At 38.1% G+C, this 21,784-nt stretch overlaps 1 protein-coding gene across 2 annotated transcripts in view; it reads left to right on the top strand.

Moving 5' to 3' along the window:
• The window catches only part of kon (chondroitin sulfate proteoglycan 4-like protein), a 37,197-nt gene extending 16,394 nt beyond the window's left edge, over positions 1 to 20,803 (top strand). Inside the window, exons 15-26 of one of the 2 annotated variants that reach the window (XR_011238455.1) lie at positions 335 to 1,540; positions 2,067 to 2,248; positions 2,859 to 3,012; positions 3,460 to 3,951; positions 4,657 to 4,852; positions 5,527 to 5,682; positions 6,341 to 8,199; positions 8,559 to 8,797; positions 9,841 to 9,991; positions 10,947 to 11,094; positions 11,319 to 19,004; positions 19,150 to 20,803. Coding sequence is in view for 1 of the 2 variants with exons in the window: in XM_034983339.2 (XP_034839230.1) it covers positions 335 to 1,540; positions 2,067 to 2,248; positions 2,859 to 3,012; positions 3,460 to 3,951; positions 4,657 to 4,852; positions 5,527 to 5,682; positions 6,341 to 8,199; positions 8,559 to 8,797; positions 9,841 to 9,991; positions 10,947 to 11,054 (4,743 nt within the window). In the remaining variant the exon portion in view is untranslated. Of the gene's footprint in view, positions 1 to 334; positions 1,541 to 2,066; positions 2,249 to 2,858; positions 3,013 to 3,459; positions 3,952 to 4,656; positions 4,853 to 5,526; positions 5,683 to 6,340; positions 8,200 to 8,558; positions 8,798 to 9,840; positions 9,992 to 10,946; positions 11,095 to 11,318 lie in introns of both variants that reach the window. The other variant, XM_034983339.2, reaches the window with a different exon arrangement.
• Positions 20,804 to 21,784: the final 981 nt, after the last annotated feature.

The raw sequence follows: 21,784 nt of genomic DNA on the forward strand, positions 1-21,784 counted from the left end.
CACCAGAGGAACTGTGCCAGCGCATTGTTGCTGGCCTTTCAGGAACTTGTTGGTCCGCCCCTTTCGAACATTTGTCGCATAGCCTCGCTTTAGGAGTTAGGTTTTCTTGCATGACCAGTTAAAGATAGTTTCGGTTAAACTTTGACTACCAGTATAGACCAAAGTAGACATATCCTGACTTGTGTATACCATTTGCTTATATTGTTGGTTAAAGTTATTGTACTCCTCAGAAAACTGCCAGTAGCAATTTTTCGATAAGTTACTATTTATCTTTCTACCTTGTTAGTAAAATTTTCTTCAAATAGGTTTTCTATAGAATGTTTTATTTTTACAGTTCAAGGCCTCCGTGGGGACTGTACGAACGAACACGCTTTACGACTTTCGACTCACCTTTATCAAACTCGAATTGTACCAATATACGAATGAAGAGTTAGTGCTAAACAATACAAGAGAAGCCTTCATATCGTCTCAACACCTCAGGTTTAAAACGAGGCCGCTGGCTTTAACCGGCGATCGCATACTCTTCACGTTGTTGAAACCTCCAAAATACGGCATTCTACATTTATCCTCAGGAAAACATCACTTGCAAATGCACAGCACTTTCACACAACATGATATAGACTTGGATCAACTATGGTACAGATTACATAGACGAGCATATTCCCACATACAAGATGAATTCACATTTGTTGTCGGAGCCACTGAATGCGAAAACATTACTGGTGTCATGACAATAAGACATGTGCCGGGGTCTTTTACCTCCGACCGCTTATCAGGTCGAGTTCACACTACTTTGGAAAGGTTACAAGTGATAGAAGGTTCCAGAATGGCAATACCTGCAACGCATCTGAATTTTCGAACAGACGTCATCACGAATCTTGTATTCAATATCACACATTTACCCAAACACGGGAAGATTGAAGTTATCAGTGACAATTTGAAGATACTTAGAGATAACACCACATACTTTACGCTGCAAGAATTAAATTCTGATAGAGTGTACTATTCGCATGACGATTCAGAGAGTAGACACGATTCGTTTCATTTTATGGCACTTAGCCCTGAGCCGGAAGATTTTCAGTATGTTGGAGTGTTCCACATAGACATCATACTGAAAAATGATAACAGTCCAGTGCGGACAAGTGAAAAGGTCTTCCACATAGTTCACGGAGGTGCAAGGCTTATAACTGCTCGAGATTTGAGTTACACGGATGCAGATTTGGATACTAAGCCGTCAGACATAATATATACCGTGCAAAGATATACCAAAGACCCTCCGAATGGGGGTATATTCAGAGCTGACAATCCGTCTGAACAAATTGCTCAATTCACGCAAGACGATATCAATAAGAACCTCGTACTTTTCAAACACCAAGGCAAAGAGTATGGGAAGATGGCGTTTTGGATTTCGGATGGCTTGTTCGATGTAAATGGCAATTTGGAAATACAAGCGTCACCACCATTCATAAGAATGTATCCAACGAATGGTTCAATTGTTGAAAATGGCAAAGCGGTCGTTATTACTACCAGAGACATGCAAGTAAGTAAACTAAATTTTGGTTATATATTTATCTATCTAGGTTATATAAAGTCTGTTTTTGGCATTGACCAGATGTTCTGTTTGGCGGCGAAATTTTAAGCGAAAATAACTTTTTAACGTTATTTCTGTCCGAAAAAACATTTAAGTTACACTTAAGTTTTTCCTTAAGGCCCAAGAGACATGGGTCTGCCTGCGAAATTCAAATTTAATTTGATTTTTCACAATTTGTAAACTAATGCGACAAAGTAGACTTATGGCATTATGGCTTATGAGTTTGCCGTGAGCTACTCACAAATTAGTCATTATTTTGACTAATTTCTTAAACTGGACACTTTCAAGTAAAGATTTTTATATAAACCTGTGAAGATGATATTGCTAGGGGCGAAATTTGAATGCCATAAGTCTACTTTGTCGTATTAGTTTACAAATTGCGAAAAACCAAATTAAATTTGAGTTTCGCGGGCTGACCTTTTCTTCCACCTTAACAAGTTTTACTTCATAAAATTAATAAAGTCATTAAACCTAGGTGGACACAAACATGAACTGTCTAGAAGAGGACATTCGCTATGAAGTGACGCAAGAGCCAAAACACGGTTCTATAGAGGTTGGTGAGGGCCAAGGTGCGGTCACCTTCACACAATTAGACATTGCTGCAGGCAGAGTTGCATACCGACATAGGGAGCCGAAGACTCCCACTGATCTATTCAGGTAACGATCATCATCATGATCAACCCATAGCCGGCTCACTACAGAGTACGGCGGGGTGATTACATATCTTGCGACAGGCGTATATCGCGATCATTGCTGTCAAACGTCCGGCTAGAGAGAGACAGCAATAGCCACAAAGCAAAATAAAAAGAAGAAGAGAGACAGCAAATGAACTGTCGGAGGATTGCTACTGCTGTCGCGTTGCTGTCGCTACTGCAACGTTTTACGTAATCACCCCGCAAGTCTCCTCTGAGAGTGAGAAGAGTTTTGGCCATAGTCTACCACGCTGGCCATGTACGGATTGGTAGACTTCACACACCTTTGAGAACATTATGGAGAACTCTCAGGCATGCAGGTTTCCTCACGATGTTTTCTTCACCGTTAAAGCAAGTGATATTTAATTAATTAATTATCATATAACCTGAAAGAGATAGGGGTTTTGTAATCGTTGTCTCTGTCATATGAGTGATAGAGACAACGCTCTACAAAGCCCAAATCTCATTCTAAAGGTCGATGTACATTATTTTCTGCCGCATAGTGTACGTTTAGTTTTTGAGTAGGTAGTGTAAAATGTAGATTAAATTAACTTAATGTTATTTTGTTTTGTTAGGTTTAAAGTGATGTGTTTGGAGGCATGGGGTGAAGGCATCTATCCCATAAGAATATTCCCATCGAGTTACTGGGAACCCTTGAGGATTACTACCAATAAACCACTCATTGTTGAAGAGTCAACCAGTGTTAACATTACCAAAGACATTTTGGAGGCAAGTATTTATACTAATATACTTATCATAGAGCATCATCATCATCATCATCATCATGATCAACCCATCACCGACTCACTATAGAGCACGGGTCTCCTCTCAGAGTGAGGGTTTTGGCAATAGTCTACCACGCTGGCTATGTGCGGATTGGTAGACTTCACACACCTTTGAGAACATTATGGAGAACTCTCAGGCATGCAGGTTTCCTCACGATGTTTTCCTTCACCGTTAAAGCAAGTGATATTTAATTAATTAATTATCAAAGGTACTTTTGAGTTATAATTCCTAAATCGTCTACAAGGAAACATGGTAGAACTTAACTTATAGAAAGAAATTGATTTTTTTTAAATAAATTATTTCTAATACTATCTTGTTTGTACATTTTTTTTCTCGCTTGGTTTACGGTATTTTACAATGAAACGATTTTCATTTGTTCATTTGTTCTAGGTTATGCATCCTCAAATCGAGCCTTCATATATAGTTTATCAAGTAATCGAAGGCCCCTACCATGGGTGGCTTGAAATTTCTTCAACACCGGGCACAATTGAGGTTGAAAACTACGAAGAACCCATCCACACTAAAATGTTCGACCAATCCATTATAAACTTGAATCGTTTAGTGTACGTCCAATCCGGGGTTAATAGGACGAGAGATAAAATCAAAATGGACGTCACAAATGGAATAGTTTGGCTTAGAAGTCTCGAGTTAACAGTGATAATTATACCTGAACATTTCTACGTGGTCTCCTCAAATCTGACAGTTGTTGAAGGTGAATCGGTCAGTGTGAAACAGGATCTGTTTAGGATAGTGACAGATTATTATCGCGGTAAAGTGATTTCTTACAAAGTGCTACAGAAACCGAAGTATGGTAAAATTGTGATGGCTGACCAGGAGCTCAGTTTGTTGCCCGTTTTGAAACTGAATTCGGGCAATATAATGGTAAGTCCTTGAAATTTGTAAAAGTTAGAATGCCTGGAATCAAACCCTGGGACTCACGAATAGGAATCCTAACCCTTCATCACTAGGCTATCACCAGATACTAGGCTAAGCTGGGGCTACAAAGTCTTTCATAAAAAATATTCAAATCATAAAGAGGAAAGAGAAACTCATTTGTACAAAACGTTTTTATAGTAGACATTATAATCTACTAGCTTATGCTCGCGACTTCGTCCGCGTGGACTACACAAATTTCAACCCCCTATTTCACCCCCTTAGGAATGAATTTTTAACAATCCTTAGCGGATGCCTATGTCATAATAGCTATATGCATGTCAAATTTCAGCCCGATCCGTCCTGTAATTTGAGGTATGCGTTAATAGTTCACTCAGGCAGTTAGCCACCTTTTCCTTTTATATATTTAGATTATATTATTATCTTGCTGGAGGGTGCCCCACACTAGGTTTACTTGTTCACTGTCTTTACTCTAAAACTATGACAGCCGCACTCAGAGTCGCTAATCGTTACTTAAGATTGAGTTAAAACGAGACAGATTTATGTGAGAGATAATATAACTCTGTCTCGTTTTAACTAAACTTAAGTAACGGTTAAGCTACTCTGAGTGCGGCAGTGACCATCAGCATAGGAAACATAAGAATAGCATTTTTTAAACTATCTTTACCTATGAATGTATTGTTTTTATTTTAGTATGTGAACGATGGTTCGGAGGAATCTTCGGACTCAATAAAACTATCAGCACTAACTGAGGGCGGTAAGGAAAGTGAGCCGTTCTATGTGAGAATAAACATTGTTCCTGTCAATGACGAACCTCCCATAGTTGCGGCAAATACTGGCCTCTGTGTATGGGAAGGTGGAACATTTACTTTTACCAGGAACGAACTCTGTAAGTATTCATCATCATGATCAACCCATCGCCGCGCGCCGACTCACTGCAGAGCACGGCGGGGTGATTACGCGACAGGCGTGAATCTCGCGATCATCCGGCTAGAGAGAATACATACATTGCACAAAATATCATCTGAAGGGGACACAGGCACTCGCGTACACGGTCTCTAGCACACACATAGCAACTCACACACACATACATACATACACAAACTTACTCAAACCCACAATCTTTGTATTTGTTATTAATTAATTTTAAGTAAAACCACTATGTATGGGAAAGCACTGGCTCCTATAATACAGGATCTCCTAGTTTTGGGGCCAGGACTCCATTTAAGTCAAATGTATTTTTTTTAGTAATAAATAAATATTCATACATTCATTTAAAAAAAAAGAATGTTAGCCATGTTCAATGACTAATATTCCCCTTTCCTCTCCAACTAAGCGTCAGGCTTGTGCTAGGAGTAGGTACGACAATAGTGCAACGGGCGGGGTTTGAACCGTCGACCTTTCGGTTTTCAGTCCACTCCTTTACCGGTTGAGCTATTGAGGCTATATTCATATTCATTTCATTCATTCATTCATTATACCTGAAAGATCAGGGAATAAGTGGTGTATTTCCATACATTTTAAGGTATACTTTCAAAACTTACATTTTGTTTCATGTTACAGATGTTAACGATATAGACACTCCACTCAAGAATGTCACAATCAGAGTCGTGGATATAGTTTCTGGTTACATTGCCATAAAAGGTGATGTTGACAATCCGATCGATCATTTCACACAAGCTGATATCGATAGTAGACAAGTCATTTTCGTTCATAAAAGTGAGTATTTCTAAATTTAGCGTTTAAACTACCTTGAGTGATTGCCATTCTAAATAATATCTGTCCCGGCTGTACTCACGTGTTTAGTCGACGTTAGCCCGACTAGTTTCGAACCCATCCGTCCATCCATACTTGAATAAAAATGTATTCTATTCTATTCTAAAAAAAAAAGTAAGTGCATTAGTTCAATATTAGTGCCTTTACACAAAAGAAAGAGTGAATGGGCATCTTCCCCTCTTACACACACTCACATCTGATTCAATGTGAAAATGTGGCCACATTTTCACATTGAATCAGATGTGAGTGTGGTCAAAGATGTGCCTATCTATCTATTAAAAAATATTGTTTGTCCGTTCGTTACCTATGCATTCGCACGCAACCTTGTACAGTTGTTGTTGGGACTTGCGGGAATGTTTCTGACAGTATCATCAACGTACAATAGGTAATACACGCATCGTCCAAACAAAAGAGCCATTGGAATTATATCTAGTAGTGAATAAAATAAGGATGATTACTTAATAGTAAAGGCAACAGATCTAACGATCTCTTGGTTTATAAAAATGTGTATGACCGAATAGACACCACTATTTCGTTTTTATTCCATACTTAATCAGTTATTGTCAAAAAAATGCATTTTAAGATGAAAATGTTTCCACAGATGGCTCCAAAGGCAAGATGATATTCAACGTCACAGATGGTCTTCACGAACTATCTAAAATAACGTTTCTTATTAGTACAAAATCAGTGTCGCTGAAGTTGGTGAGGAAGCATACCCTGCGCGTTTTCCCTTTGATGAGGGAGCCGCTTAACAACTACCATCTTATGTCGAAATGTTCAGACTACACGAGGAATATAGTATACAAAATTGATAGAGCCCCAGCGCTGGGTAGAATTATAATGCTTAACGGCGAAAACCATCACAGGTCAATAAAGCAGTTCACACAACAAGACATAAACAATACGATAGTGTATTACGAACACACGCATCCTTTCTCCGACTTACACACTAATGACTCGTTCATATTTACCGTGGAAACCGCATTAGCCAAACCCATAGCCGATCAAATATTTAATATTGACATATCCGTATCATCCGGTGGTCTAGCCAAATACGTGCACGTCCCAGTTACAAAAGTTCAGGAGGGTGATAAAATTCCGATAAGAGTAAACGTTACGAACGTTATAACGTATTTGGAAACCCAAGCGGGTGTCAGGCAACCTCAAATTGAAGCGCAATGGTCTCAACCGTCACACGGCGAACTTAAACCATACTTATCTTCCCTTACACAAGCTCAGTTAGAAGATGGTGTTGTGACGTATGAACACGATGACTCCGATACCTTACAGGACAAAATCGATATGGCCCTTTATTTACTACCAGACTACGTTCTCCTCTGCAATGTAACCATAACAATCAACATCATACCAGTGAACGATCAACCATTCAGATTGCTCACCGATACGCCTCAGATACAAGTCGTTCAAGGAGAAAACTATACACTGACAAAGAATGATTTACTCACTGAAGATGCAGATACAGCCCCATCTGGTATTTTATACGATATAATCAGTGGACCCACACAAGGTAGACTTGTTATTTGGGAGAAAAACCAAACAATAGATGAGGCTCAATCGATAAACAAGTTTACTCAGGAAGATATAAATAATGGGAAAATTATATATGAACATTCGGGTCTACTCCAAACAGCGACTTTTTATTTTAGAGTATGGGATGGTCAATTCAAACCGACATACACAGTTTTCACTATAGACGTTTTACCTGTCATATTAAATGCTACTTCATTACACCCGATATACTTGCAACAGGGTTCTAATGTAGCCACGATGACGACCGATCAAATATATATAGAAACCAATGCTAAGAAGTCGAAAGTTTGGTACAATATAACGGGACAACCAGTACATGGAGTGATTTATCTAGGCAGGAATCTTGCCACATACTTTTCTCATAAGGATTTGATGGATAAGGTTGTTATTTATATGCAAAATGATATGAACGCCGCGAATGACAGTTTCGATCTCATAGCTTACGTGCACAACAGTAATTCGACCATGCCCTTCAAAATAGAAGTTATAGTACAGCCGCTGATGATACTAGGCGACTTGAAGGTGGAAGCAGAAAAAGCAAAACTAACACTTTCGAACTTAGATGCCACTGAATTGGCTAAGCTTACGTCCAGTGTTCCTGTGTACACGTTAATCAAGAAACCAAAATATGGAATTTTGAAAAAGATCATTCGGAGTTCGGGTGAAAAAACGAGCGCGAGGGAGCGAGAGGTTGCTTATTTCACACACGAAGATGTCAAAGCTGGCGTCATATATTATGTGCCAAAGAAGAAACTTAGTGATTTGAACGGGTTGGAGGATAGTTTTAGATTTTTGCTAGCAGCTACATTATTTCAGCCAGCCGTAGGTGATTTTAAAATTTTTATTGGCAGCGGGAAGAAGAAAAATCTACCGGGGCCTAATGACCCTGAAAGTCATGAGGGTATTCCGGTAAGACTTTTTAATATTTGTGATACAGTTACATAAGGCTCTAGTTATTTTAAAATTAATGATCTAATTAATTACTGACCCGTATCTATGTGTTGTGGGTTTTTTTGAATTCTGAATATCAGTTTCAATGATTCTTGTTAGTTAAGATAAGTTATATAATATGTATTATGTAACCACAAAAATCAGACAATTTTCGGAGTTTTCTCTTTACTCGTGCTATAAGACATTGCTACCTGATTTTTTTTCCTCTGGTATTGGCAGGCAGACATACAAAACTACATAGATCATAAGTGATCTTATAAGAATCCCTTTTTTCCCCTGGAGGTACCCTAAAAAGAAAAAACTTTTTTACCAACCAGGTGGCCAATGGTGAATCGGCGTCCTACTACATGATGGTCGTAATGGCACTACTAGGAACTGTTTTAGCGATCATAGTGATATTTGGCCTGCTGAAATGTCGTCGGTACCTCATGCGGGAACAGAATGCGCTGGTCAAGATCCACGGACAAAGCCAGGGCGCTGTTGCTCCCATACCGCTGCCTCGTCCACCAGATCATTTAATGCCTTCACCTACTCAAGCAACACCGCCTATTAAAAGGTATTGGAAAATATTAGTTTACTATAGTCGACGCATTTTAAACTGAGTCGTCGAGTTATCTATCTGTTTCAGACAGATAACTCGACGACTCAGTTTAAAATGCGTCGACTATAGATGATGCCAGAGTTTCGACCACGATAATTTAGGTTTTTTTTAAATTTCGTTGGAACTTAAATAAAGTTCTTTAACCGTAACTTTTCGGATTTCCGGAATACTTAAAAAGTAGGTCCAACATGCAAGCTTTCTTTGTATCAAATTTCCTCAAAATCGGTTTAACGGATGGGCCGTGAAAAAGTCAGACCCGCATTTCCAAGTTTAGTATGGATTAGCCAAGTTTCTTGTGCTCATGTTCCTTATAGACTAGTAATAAACTAGAAAGGGTACTCCGAACCAGTAGTAGATTCACTTGTCGATTTAAAAGCACTTTATAAAGTTAAGTTTGAATCATCATCATCATCATCATCAGCCTGTGGACGTCCACTGTTGGACATAGGCCTTCCCTAAAGAGCGCCACCACACCCGGTCCTCAGCCTTCCTCATCCAGCCACTTCCCGCCAGCCTCTTTATATCGTCGGTCCATCGTGCTGTAGGGCGTCCCACACTACGCTTGCTTAAACGCGGTCTCCACTCAAGGACTTTCCGGCTCCAACGGTCATCGCCTCTACGACAGGCATGACCTGCCCACTGCCACTTCAGCTTGCTAATAGTTTGGGCTATGTCAGTTTGAATAAAAAACTTAAAATATAATGGTTACATTATGGTCAATGTGAATTTAAGTATCCCTTGAAAACTTGATTTTTTCAAAAGCGAAAGGCCGTAATGGACTGACACACACTTTCGTATTTCTAAAACTAGGAGGATTTGTATGAGAAAAATATTATTTACATCAGTTTGTGTGGAGTAAGGCGCTCCCGCGTCGCGTCGCGTCACGCAGCTCAGCGCAAATAAGTTTGGACCTTAAGTTGTCACTTCTGTCGGCAGTTTCCCTGACTGCTTTTTATTTACAGTATTACATTGTCAGTATTTTCACTTCCTGAACACAGATACGTATCATCGGAGCAGTCGGTGCACACGGGCGCAAGTACACCCCTACCTTCTGGAGGAAGCGTGGCGTGTAAAGTGACTCCCTTGGCAGACGCCGGTCTGCCGGACCTGAACGCGCGGTACCCATACGGCGCTGAAGACCATACTGACGTGAGTTCCATCCCCTACTACTTAAAAATGCACGACAAATTTGCTTCTCACCGTAAATTATGATGACACTGAACAGGCCGTTAGATACTACCTTAGGTACCAGAAACCTACTTTATGTAAGCACCCTAAGCGCGTTTGTGCAATCATTATTCGATTCGTATTCGTTTTCGTAAAAATACGAGTAGTGGCCGTTACACAAAATGTACATGTAACGCGTAAAATTTAACTCCTCACGCGCCGTTTTAATTTTTTGTGTCAGAATTCATGTCAAAAGTAGGATTTAAAGCCTTATTTTTAAAAGTGAACCGTACTTTTAACATGACAGTTGACCCATTCATTTTTTTACGGACTATACATTAGATCGTATTTACGTATGACGGACCCGTCAAAATACGTAGGCATCAGTTAGAACACCCTGGCTTGAAGAACCTTCACCATTGGTTCAACATGAGTACAAGGTCACTGTTTAGGGTAGCGGTGAACAAAATCCAGTTAGCCTTAATGATTGCCAACCTCCAGTTTGAGATGGCACTAGAAGAGAAAGAAGAAGAAGAAGTTAAAATACGAATCAATTGAGCGCATACATACGTTTTGTATGACGGCCACTTCGGATCGTATTTTTACGAAAACAAATACGAATGAGTGCGCGAACGCCCTAACAGTTCGTTCAATTTCGACGCTTGCTAGAAATCCTCGGCATCGGCGAAACTTTTGCTCATTTTGGCCGAAGCCGAATTGGCTGAAGGTGCTTTTTATGGTTTAAGCCGAAGGTTCGGTTGGACAACCCTCCACGTCCCATGGCCCCACCAACCTCTCGGTTATATGGACCGAATTGCGCGAGGGCGCCCTTTCGATACTTGCTCTTGGCGTTTTCCATATTTTTTTTACTGGGACAACCCTCCACCTCGGTTGGACACTAATAAATATTAAATACTAACCAAGTATCATGTTGAAGGCTGAAGACTGGAGCAGCTACGAAGCGAGTGAATCCGCGTACCCTATCCGAGCGCCGGGCGCGGCGCCTGCGAATCCAATGCTAAGACGCAACCAATACTGGGTCTGACCCGCGGACACCGTTACCCTGCCCAGGGTGCCTAGACAAGGTAACACTGCTCAAATAACTTATAGTCCGTACAAAATGACTTTTCACGCGCCATTTCAACTCTATGGGTAGTACTCAATCGTAGTTTCGACATGAAATATTTCATATAATTTTTAAAATGGCTTTTGAATATTTTAAGCCTTTGTTCTCCAACAGCGCCCCCCTGTCAACGCGATTCAAGTGCCAAGAGAGCCTTGTCGCACTGTATAATCTTTTATTTTCCAGTTACCCTAATGACCCATGAGAACTTCGTGACTCTTAACCGTCGACCGAAAAGACGCGGTATGGACTTCGTCCCAACGCCCTTCCTACTAAGCAACTACAAGGTGAAAAAATACGCAAATTGCGAAGTTACACTTTAGGTACGTTTCATACAAGGAATTGTTTGATAAGCATATTGTTAGTATATTTGGGACTATACCGTACATGTAAATCGGATAGTCCGATGTTGTAACGAACGCAGTACAGTACTCTGCAGGAAAAAATACACACCACGTAAGTCACAGTAGCAACTTTACAGGAGAACGAAAACACGAAAACACATGCTATTTCAAATAATTCAAACTGTTTCCCGAATTACGCGTCTCTCGAATCTCTAGCGAATAACTTCGATAGTAAAAACCACCAAAAAATGACTTACCTACGAGTTAGAATTTAAGCGACGGCAGCAAACTTTAGAAAGTAACGGTTGTTTAAATTTTGTATAATATCCAAAGTTTAAAAAAAACATTTTTGTACACATTTTTGTCCTGTTTGTAACAAACAGTTTGACTGTGTTGATTTACGCCTCGAACAATGTAAGAATCGCAGCGAATTTTAGTGCATCTGGTGCGCTACAACTGCGCGTGTAAAAGTCGCCGAGTTCAAATTTTCCTCAGAATTCTGTGACATGGAAATTGTATAAAGCCGTTCGCGCGAATTTTTCATCGCGAGTACGCGCGGCTCTATACAATTTTCAAATTTTACAGAATGGGCTTACCCTTTAAGTAACCATACGACGTACCACCATTCTTATGAGATTATTATCAACTATTAAACTAAGCAAATACATACGTCCACTGAACACGTTATGCTAATTTTAAAGTACCAACCCAAGCTTTTTAGACTACGAAAGTAAAATGAAATCTAGTCCGTATAAAATGACTCATCACGCGCCATTTTAACTCTATGGGTCAACTTTCATGTCAAAAGTGTGGGTCTCCTTTAAAATAAGGACTAAAATCGTACTTTGGACATGAAATTTGACACGAAAAGTTAAAATGACGTGTGAGGAGTTAAATTTTACGCGTTATAAAAACGTTTGCTTAATTTAACTAGAAACATAGCATAGCGGGCCCAGCGGACGTCAGTTTCAACGTGGGTTGTTTAGATTATGGTACTTTTAATTTATACGCTAGAGGGAATGATTTTATCGCAAGCATGAAGCCATAAGCACATTATTGTGTTGTGACGCAGCCTGGCGTGACGAGCGACCAAATAGGCTTGGTACAAATTAACACATGTCCTGGACGTTGAAAGATTTCGAGTCTCAAAACTATAATGTTACGTCAAAGTTAAATGGATCTAAGCTGCCTTGTTTTAAGGCTCGAGTTCATTCGTACGTCCACAACAGCGCTCCAAGTGTAAACATTGATTGATAAAAATCCAATTTACGAAATGTACGACTTAAGAGAGGTTTCACGGCCATTTTACTCTAAGGGCGGTTACGCACTCATCCGATCCGAGTCCATGAAAATGCGTTACGAAATAGTTATAGAACTATTTGTATGGTCCATAGCTTATGATGATGACGTTGGTAGATATTTTTTATATCCGACTGTTCACGGATTCGGATCGGATGATTGCGTGATCGCTCTTACGATATAATTTTTCGACTAAAGGTCCAAACACACTAACGCTGGGCTGCGCGACGCGACGTGCATTTTTTATGGAAAATGTTACTGGCACTATAGAAATTACATACGTACAATTTTGTTTGTGTCATCAGATAGATTCTTGTTTAACTATTGCCTGCTCTCTCGCACACCACAACACAAAAATGTGTTTGTATCTGGATAGGTTTACGTGCTAATGGCGCCGATTCTCTTGTCTTTCTCTTAACTAAATTGAGTAACTGCATCTTTTTCTTTTTAATATTGCTAAAAAAGGACGGAACATGAATGTTGAATGAAACAAGACTCTAAATTTTAGTGCACGCTACAAATCTAAACCATAAGCTCGCGACTGGCAGCTAAAGTCACGAGGTTTGACGGCTCTAGATTAAATTTAAAACTGTCAAACTGTGGCTGTCTTTTTCATATTGTATCAGCAAGAAGAGGATGCAAATACTCTAAATTTTAGGTGTGCTCAGAATCAGCACCAATGTCACATGATAATAATATAAAATGTTTGCCTAGCAACTTAATAATCATGTGGAAACGTTATTCAGTTTGATTTTTTCAAGTTGTTTTTTGATAGGCGGTTATCTAATGTAATTAAGTTAGGCACCCGAAAGATAACGAGTAAGATATTTTATTCATAACAACAACAATAATAATATAATTTAGGATAATGTTGATGATATCATCGTAAGGTATACTTAATTACTAATGTTAGGCTAGGACTAATTACATGTTAGGTTAATTATTTCATAGGGAAAAGAAAAGGCTTGAGAAAAATAGAAAAATTATTGTTTTATTGTGAAACGTTTAGTAATTTTTTCGTGCATTTCTTTTACATTTTCCAAGTGCCGATTTCACCAACGCCGAGTGCCGTTTAACCAAGGAATAAATTGGGTGTAATGACAGTTTTTGTATTGAAAACCTGCCAAAATATCAATGGTTTTATGAGAGTTTCCTTGATCAGGAGGTCGCGTGTTCATATCAGGTCGGGGTCACCAGTTTATGAGAGTTTATGAGATGGTGGTAGCTCTAAATTAGGGCTGCCTACCAACCAATAGTGCGGTGTTCCTTTGTCATTCTATCGGAATAAAAAACACAAAAGTTCACCCATTCGTTACTGTTTTAATAATTTCTTTGACTCCAAGTTATAAACACAAATACAAGACAAAATAAGATAGGACCAGTGCACGCGGTGGTCGAGGAACAACTGCTGGTCCGCGCTAAGTTTTACAAGGCCAATATGGCAAAACGCTATTCGTCAGCAGTCCCCCACAACGCTCGGATAAGACTTATTTTGTGTTGGTGAAATCAGCCCTTAATAGTAATATTTCAATTGTTAAAACGCTATAAAATACAAATTAGTACCGAATCTCGTGCCATACATAGTGCCAAAGTATGATAATTTATAGTTTCGAAGTTATTTTTCATCAACAGCTGATTACCACCGATATTATTACTTAAAGAATGTTTAAATTACAAAAAAGATATTTATCGAAATTCATGCCAATAGATAGTACCGAATATTATGTATATCCATACTAATATTATAAATGCGAAAGTGTCTGTCTGTCTGTCTGCTAGCTTTTACGGCAGTTTAACCAATTTCGATGAAATTTGGTACAGATTTAGCTTACATTTCGGGGAAGGACATAGGCTACTTTTTATCCCGGAATATCAAAGAGTTCCCACGGGTTTCTTAAAGGCCCATCCGTTTAACCGATTTGTATGCAATTTTGTACAGAGGTAGCTTTCATCCCGGAAATGGATATAGGCATCTCTTATCCCGGAAAATCAAAGAGTTTATAAAACCTAAATCCACGCGGACCAAGTCGCGGGCGTCATCAAGTCATCATCATTTCATTTAGAATTTTATGACGTCATATTATCGAAATGCCTAGTATTTATTCAAATATTTTAATTCATTACTTGTTCTGTATTATTTATTTTTTGTGTAATAGAATTCACATTGAGAACTAGTGCCAAAGTAATGTAAATACTGTTTCGAGATTCAAATTTTTACATTAGTTAGCAATAATATTATTATGCTAGTGACACAATAGTCTGAAATATTTATACAGATTTAGCATTCTTTATGTTTTAATACTAAGTTGAATATGTAATGTTATATTTATGCATAGTCTTTGATATTATTGTTAGGAAAGGTGACTCGTTTAAATTAAGACACTAGTGCTATAAATAGTTAGTTATCGAATCATTTTAACTCAAAAGAGGTCATTTTGACAATAAATAATACACAAGTTTCATCAGTTACAGATTTACCGCTATTTCTAGTTTTTTCATAAAACATCACCGTTGTACTTAACAGTAATAATAATGTTTTAAGTTGATTATCTTTTTAGAATCTTAAGTTTTTTTCATCGTGTAGTATATATAATGAATTTGAAATAGCACTTGTAATAAGGAATTGATTCATAGAAATAAGTGTACGTCGATACGTAAGCTTACTGGAATGTTTTTAAAAATGTTTTTTCTAATATAAACGTTAAAATCACTGTTAACTAATGTAGCGGCTTCTTACATGTTAACTTGTTGGAAATTCCGTTAATATAAATAAAATGGTCGCGCAAATATGCCATAGATAAATAATTCATGTTTCTTTTACGCTCAAGGCACATTGTGGCAAAATCGAAATGCGGCTACACTTCTCTAAAATGTTTTTAAAGTAAACTGAACTTTTACTCCACTACGTAATGTACCAACCTGTGTGGAACAAATTTAAATTATAGTTTTTTTACATACATTCGTACGTAACATAGTGGAAGTTTAATTTACTTTGTAAAAGAGAGACGTACAAGCTTACGCACGTACGCTTCGTATGGCAATGTTCTTTGAGTCTTATAATAGACAAACGTTATGATTTTTTTAGTAGTAGGTACTTAGGGACACTTATTTATATATAGAGAGCATTTCCAGTAATGTTAAAATTTATAAAGTCGATTTTTATATTCATTTGAAAAAAAAGTAAATTAAGATGGTAGACTTTGACAAGAGTAAGCCTCAGTGCGCAAATCCACTGCAGCAGAGTGAAGCGGAGACGTCTTCAACCGACCAATCAATTTACACAGAATTGTTACTAAAATTAACACGTTTTCCATGAACAATCTGATTTGTCTAAACATGTCGCAGGTCCAATGGGTAGTCAGGTAGGTCAATACTTTCGAGAAGTTATTTAATGTTCCATTTACAGACTTAAAAAAATGCATATTTTAAAAATAGTCTTTTTTCGTTTTGCTTCACGAAAATTCGCATACAGAACACAGTGGAGATAAAGTTAATTTTACGTAAGAATTTGTACTATATATATTTTTTCTTTGTATTATAAAAAATAGTGCGAATTTTGTAAAGTGTGTAGGCGGAGGGTAATATCCGGAACTATTGCAAAAAAAGAATTCACTCGAATGATAAAACATACTTAGTATTAGTATTGTAATGATTGTAAAACGTCGCGTCGCTTCTTATTCACTCAGCTGCAATGCCCCTAGAGGTTAAGTTATGAGTGTCCATTGGCGCTACAATCAAACTATAGAGTAGGCCGACTGGTCTTAAGTCTAAAAGTAGCGTACATAAGGTTACGTAGTTTGATCACAATATTTAAAAAAAATCTGCCTCACTACATTTCTAATAACTATTTTAATTTTGTAGTAAAGCAATATCACTTTCTACTTTATATATTATTAAATTATGATTAATAATTGATTTTAATATAATTTTAGGCAAAGTTAAATAGGTACAATTATTATGTCATGTAGAATAATTTAAATATATCTTGATTTTTTTAAATACTTAATAACTGACGATTTTAACAGCAGTTTCTACATTTTTCTAAACCAAAGAGCTTTAAATGTAATATATACTAATTGACAGAATCGCAAGCACATTTTAGTGATTAGTGAACTAATATTTAATAAGTTATACTAGACGTGGTAATATTGAAACTTTGTAATCGAATTAATCTTTTATTTCACCGTTGTTGTTGTCATTGAATGCCGTTTTCGTAGAAATGTTTAAGATTTTCTGGAATTCATTTTTGATACTATAGCGAGCGATATATATATATAAAATTTTCAATCGTGTCAGTTTTTTTTTGAAAGGAGGCATTTTTGTCTCTGGCAACATTTTCGTCTCCGTTCTTGGGCACTGTAGAATCTGTTTTCTGAACCGGTGGCGGTGGTAGTCTTGACAAGATGAACACCTATAAGGTAGCCAATACATGTGAATTATTTTTATATTGATTATGGAAGTTTTTCTGAATGTGTGCTACTGTAATCTTGGTAAAGGTAGATAGTTCAATCCATGATGACGCGCCCCACTCTTTGCCCCAATCGTTTACAGTGCAAGTGACGCACTATTAAAGCAAGTTATATCATAATACACCGATTAGCAATGTGGGCACACACACAGACAAAGATAAATTGGGTAAAAATTACTCCCCGCACCCCGTAGTTTCCCTGCACACAAAATATTGGGGCGCGTCTTCGTGGATTGAACTATCTCAAAGAAACTGTTGCGGAGACAAAAGTTGCTCGTTTATGCTGGTTTTTACAAGGTAGCGATATATTGTTGGTTAACTCGTTAAAATTTAAGGTTTTTTCTTGGAAAAATTCCGTTTTTCATAGAGATACAAAATAGAATAGAACAATTTACAGAAAATAGTTCAGGTGACAATCCTGGTAGCTCTGCTAGGCTTTTTCATAGGAATGTAGGTGCTAGTAATAAATCATTTAAAGAGCTTAGTTTTACTGTATTTACACACATACCTATTATTTGTTTAAAAAATACAGCCGTTCTATGATTCTAATTCTTAATATTTCTCTGAATTGTTTTGTAATTAAAAGAGTAAAAGTATTTGTGGAAAAACAACAACTTGCAATCAAAAATTTTGAAGGTGCCTGCACTTTGAAGCGGAGTGGAGTGGAGCGGAGATGTGTTCACTAAGATATCAGATAACGTACCTAATAAAAATATTCTTATGATACGATTACACCTATCGAGTACAGTGGCGAGTCAGTGTCCTCGGCCGAGTACTACGTTGGTATAAACACTTTAACGAGTGCAATTTTGCCGCAATTTCTCAGCCACAGCACTGTCTCGGCCGAGTGACATTTTACTGTCTCGCTTCACTACTCGGTAGGTGTAATCGTACCATTACGACTGAATAGCTGCCACGGCGGCCAATCTCCATAGAGATTAGCCAACTGTGCGGGAGATATTATTATAGTGCACAAGTGTGTGTTCGAATACAGGCACACTCTCTATCCCCTCGCCTAATGCTACTCTAGCCTGACTTGGAATCCGACACGATCGGAGAGAGATCAGGCGCAGGACCGACGGCTTTACGTGCTCTCCGAGGCACGAGGGTGAAGCACCGCCAACTTTCTAACTTCGGGCTGAGTTTCTTAACAGAAATATCCGATGGGTACATTGACTTATATATTACTTCGTAAGGACAGGGCCATTGAACAGGCAAAATGGGACCGACTCATTGGTCCTAAAATGTTTATTTAGCACCAATGCAACCTCAGTGACGGATTTCAAAGGGGTTGTTCATTAGTATCTAAGAGGTGGCGCTAATTTATCTTGTCATTTATATCGATGGACAGGTACCTAACTATATTTTTCCCGTATTGAAAATTGAACCCAGGACCTCGGCATCCGCAGTCGAAATGCTAACCACTAGTCCAACGAGGCAGTCACGAGGCAATGACGTAATAAAATTGTCTCTCAAAAAGATAGACTCGACTGAACGCATCTCTCAAAAATTCATTCACAATTCATCAGATTGATATACTGAATATATCTCCGCTCCGCTAAGCGTCAGTGGACAACCACCCTTAGGACGTGCTGATTTGATAACTTGGTTACAGTACGCGGTAGAAAATAATGTAAATCGGCCTTTAGAAAGAGCGGTTTTATAGAGCATTCATTGTCTTTGTCATTGAGACCGACAAAACGTCACATAGGTATGAGTGACAGAGACAACTCTCTACAAAGCCAAAATCTCATTTTAAAGGTTTTTTTTTTTAGTAGCGGTTTTTTTTTTTTTTTTTTAATACAATAAAACTTAAAGCTAGCCTTATCTAATTACTATATAAATCATGACCGCGTGGAATGGTGCCAAGTATACTGGCTGCATTTCCGCGCTGGACAGCAGGAAGGTTGATGTACATTATTTTCTGCCGCGTACTGTAAATATTTTTAATAGTTGCGTGTCTCATTTAACAAATTTAATGAATGAAGAATGAAAATTGAAACAATACTTAGTAGACTATGTACTAATTGTTCCTATTGTTTTGTTGTTAAAAATACCGAGTTGTATGATTCATCGCTTGTCGATGTCGTGAAATTGTTTTGGAAATATCCTAGGTATTGATTTAACGACAAAGTTCCTAAAGATGCCAAAATGATGGATGTTTTCGTGTTGTATAGAAGCAGGCGTTACTTTGCGGAAGTCCATGATATGCAATGAACCAAAAACTTAATTTGCTGTAATCCGCTGAAACAGGTCGAATCTGTATGATAGTTAGGGAGGCGAATAGGGGAATTTTCGGTAATACTCGAGCGTGGCAGTTTAAGATATGAGAGATACCTTAGACCTAATAGAACAACCTTGTAAAGTATTTAGCTCTATATGTAGTGACGCGCGCCTAGGATAGACGATCAGATTAGTAAAAAAAAATCGATAGTCTGAAATACTCGAGCGCGTCAGATTAAGATATTGGGGGTTGATTTTAGTGTTTTAAGACTAAATTTAACTAATCTGACGATAAGTCCTTGACGCCGCCGAGTTATAGGGTCGCGAACTTGTAAAAAAAAACGTTAAACCGGCATTCTCGAGCGCGATTTTTATTTTTTTTATTTTGAAGAATATAACCTTTAGATTTCCTGCATGGTTAGCAGTGGGAGGGCGGGTGGTGCATTTCGCATGCTGCATGTTGCATCATACAGATTCGACCTGTTTCAGCGGATTACAGCAAATTAAGTTTTTGGTTCATTGGATGTTTTCGTTATATAAGTCATGGTAAGCGAGCGTACACACAGTTCATTTATTTTACTTTTTGAATTGGGCCATAGAGATAGTATACATTCATCTAAGAATTGGGCGCATTTGGCCGATTTTGGGATGGGTAAAAACTTCAAAGTCGCGTCACCGACATGCTAATGCTAATAGAGCCGAAGTGGCAATAGATGTAAAGCTAAACAACTGTTAATGGTTTTAATTTACAAGTTATGAAATTTTAAGATAATTTTAAGTTGATAACTAACTACTACAATTAACTTTAAAATCCAAAAAAAAAACCACTGTTATTTCATATCGTTTCATGTAGGCGTGATGAAACCCGCTTGTCTGAGAGTTTTCCATAATGTTCTCAAAAGTATCTGAAGTCTGCCAATCCGCTTTTGGCCACCATGATGGATAAACTACCCTAACCTCTTATTGTTCTGAGAGAAGAGAGCCCATCCTCAGTAGTATATTGCCACAAGCCGTATTATCTCACGTGTACGCTCACTTCAACCATTAAGTTAGCTAGTGCCTAAGCAGTATTCTAAAGTAGTCCCAGAGACAGGCTAAAGGTTTCCTATTTGTTGGATACATTAAAGCAATTTGATACTCGGACGTGGTGGTTACTTTTGCAGATGAAGCATCTAACCATAGGAAATCTTGCATCGTCTCTTACTCAAGGCAAGCCAAACTTCCTACGTGCCGCCATACATTGTATAAACTGTGACGTTGGTAAAATATTTGTACGATTCTTTGTTTGATAAGTGAAAGTGTGGAACGTTAGGTAGAAAACGAGTTTTAATAAATAACTTATCAAAATTAAGGAATTTTAATTGTTTTTGGACAACCACCTCTAGATAAAATGCGTACAAAATGATTTCTCAGGCGCCATTTTAGCTTTGTTCAAATGCAAAAGTACGACTTTAGTCTTTGGCGGTGGATTAAGAATAAAGGGTCCAAATTAAACTGCTGAGTTTTCATGTAATACTCACATATTTAGATTAACACTGAGATAAGTTGCACATATTGTCCGCGAAGACCGTGGATAACTAGGATTAATTTTATTAAGACGAGACATAAAAGAGATGTGGAAATGACATGTCATGTCATCCAAAACGCGCCAAACAATGGCACGTCAATGTCAGTTCAGCTGCGTTGAGGAATGGACGCAGACGCCACGAGTCCTGATTTTATAGGTGAACTACTTTCAACATGACAGTTGACACATAAAGTTAAAGTGGCGCATGAGAACTTATTTTGTACGGACTATATGTACTATTATGCACTAGAATCTAGATGGTCATTTCATACAAAAACCATGTTCGGTTAAACTAAATGGTCAATACACGGCCTGCGCAGACGAGCGAATATCCCTCGTCTGTGCAGACCCTAGAGATCTATATAGCGCACTTTGACTTTGCTCAGACTTACGATTGAGTTAAATCGAGACAGATTTATGTGAGTGATTTACATCTGTCTCGTTTTAACTCTGACTTAAGTCTAAGAGTGCGCTATATGAATTTCAGTATATTGTCACTGTCGTGGCCATCAAGTTAAGGAAAAGCGTGATCAGCCCACCAACATTTTTGTTCGGAATGATTCGTATAGTGCATGGTACACAGGGCTCGATTTTTTCATACATTTAAATACTCTAAGCTTCATACTCCTAATTTTAGGTACGTGGCATCGAACCGGATTGCTAAATCACTCGGTGGCACTGATTTGTTGGTGAGATCCCTAGTAATTTAGCCTAGTACCTAGCTACTGGCGAAACCTTCAAAGTTTTTCAG

The sequence above is a fragment of the Maniola hyperantus genome, chromosome Z (genome assembly GCF_902806685.2).
Source record: "Maniola hyperantus chromosome Z, iAphHyp1.2, whole genome shotgun sequence".
NCBI lineage: Eukaryota > Metazoa > Arthropoda > Insecta > Lepidoptera > Nymphalidae > Maniola > Maniola hyperantus.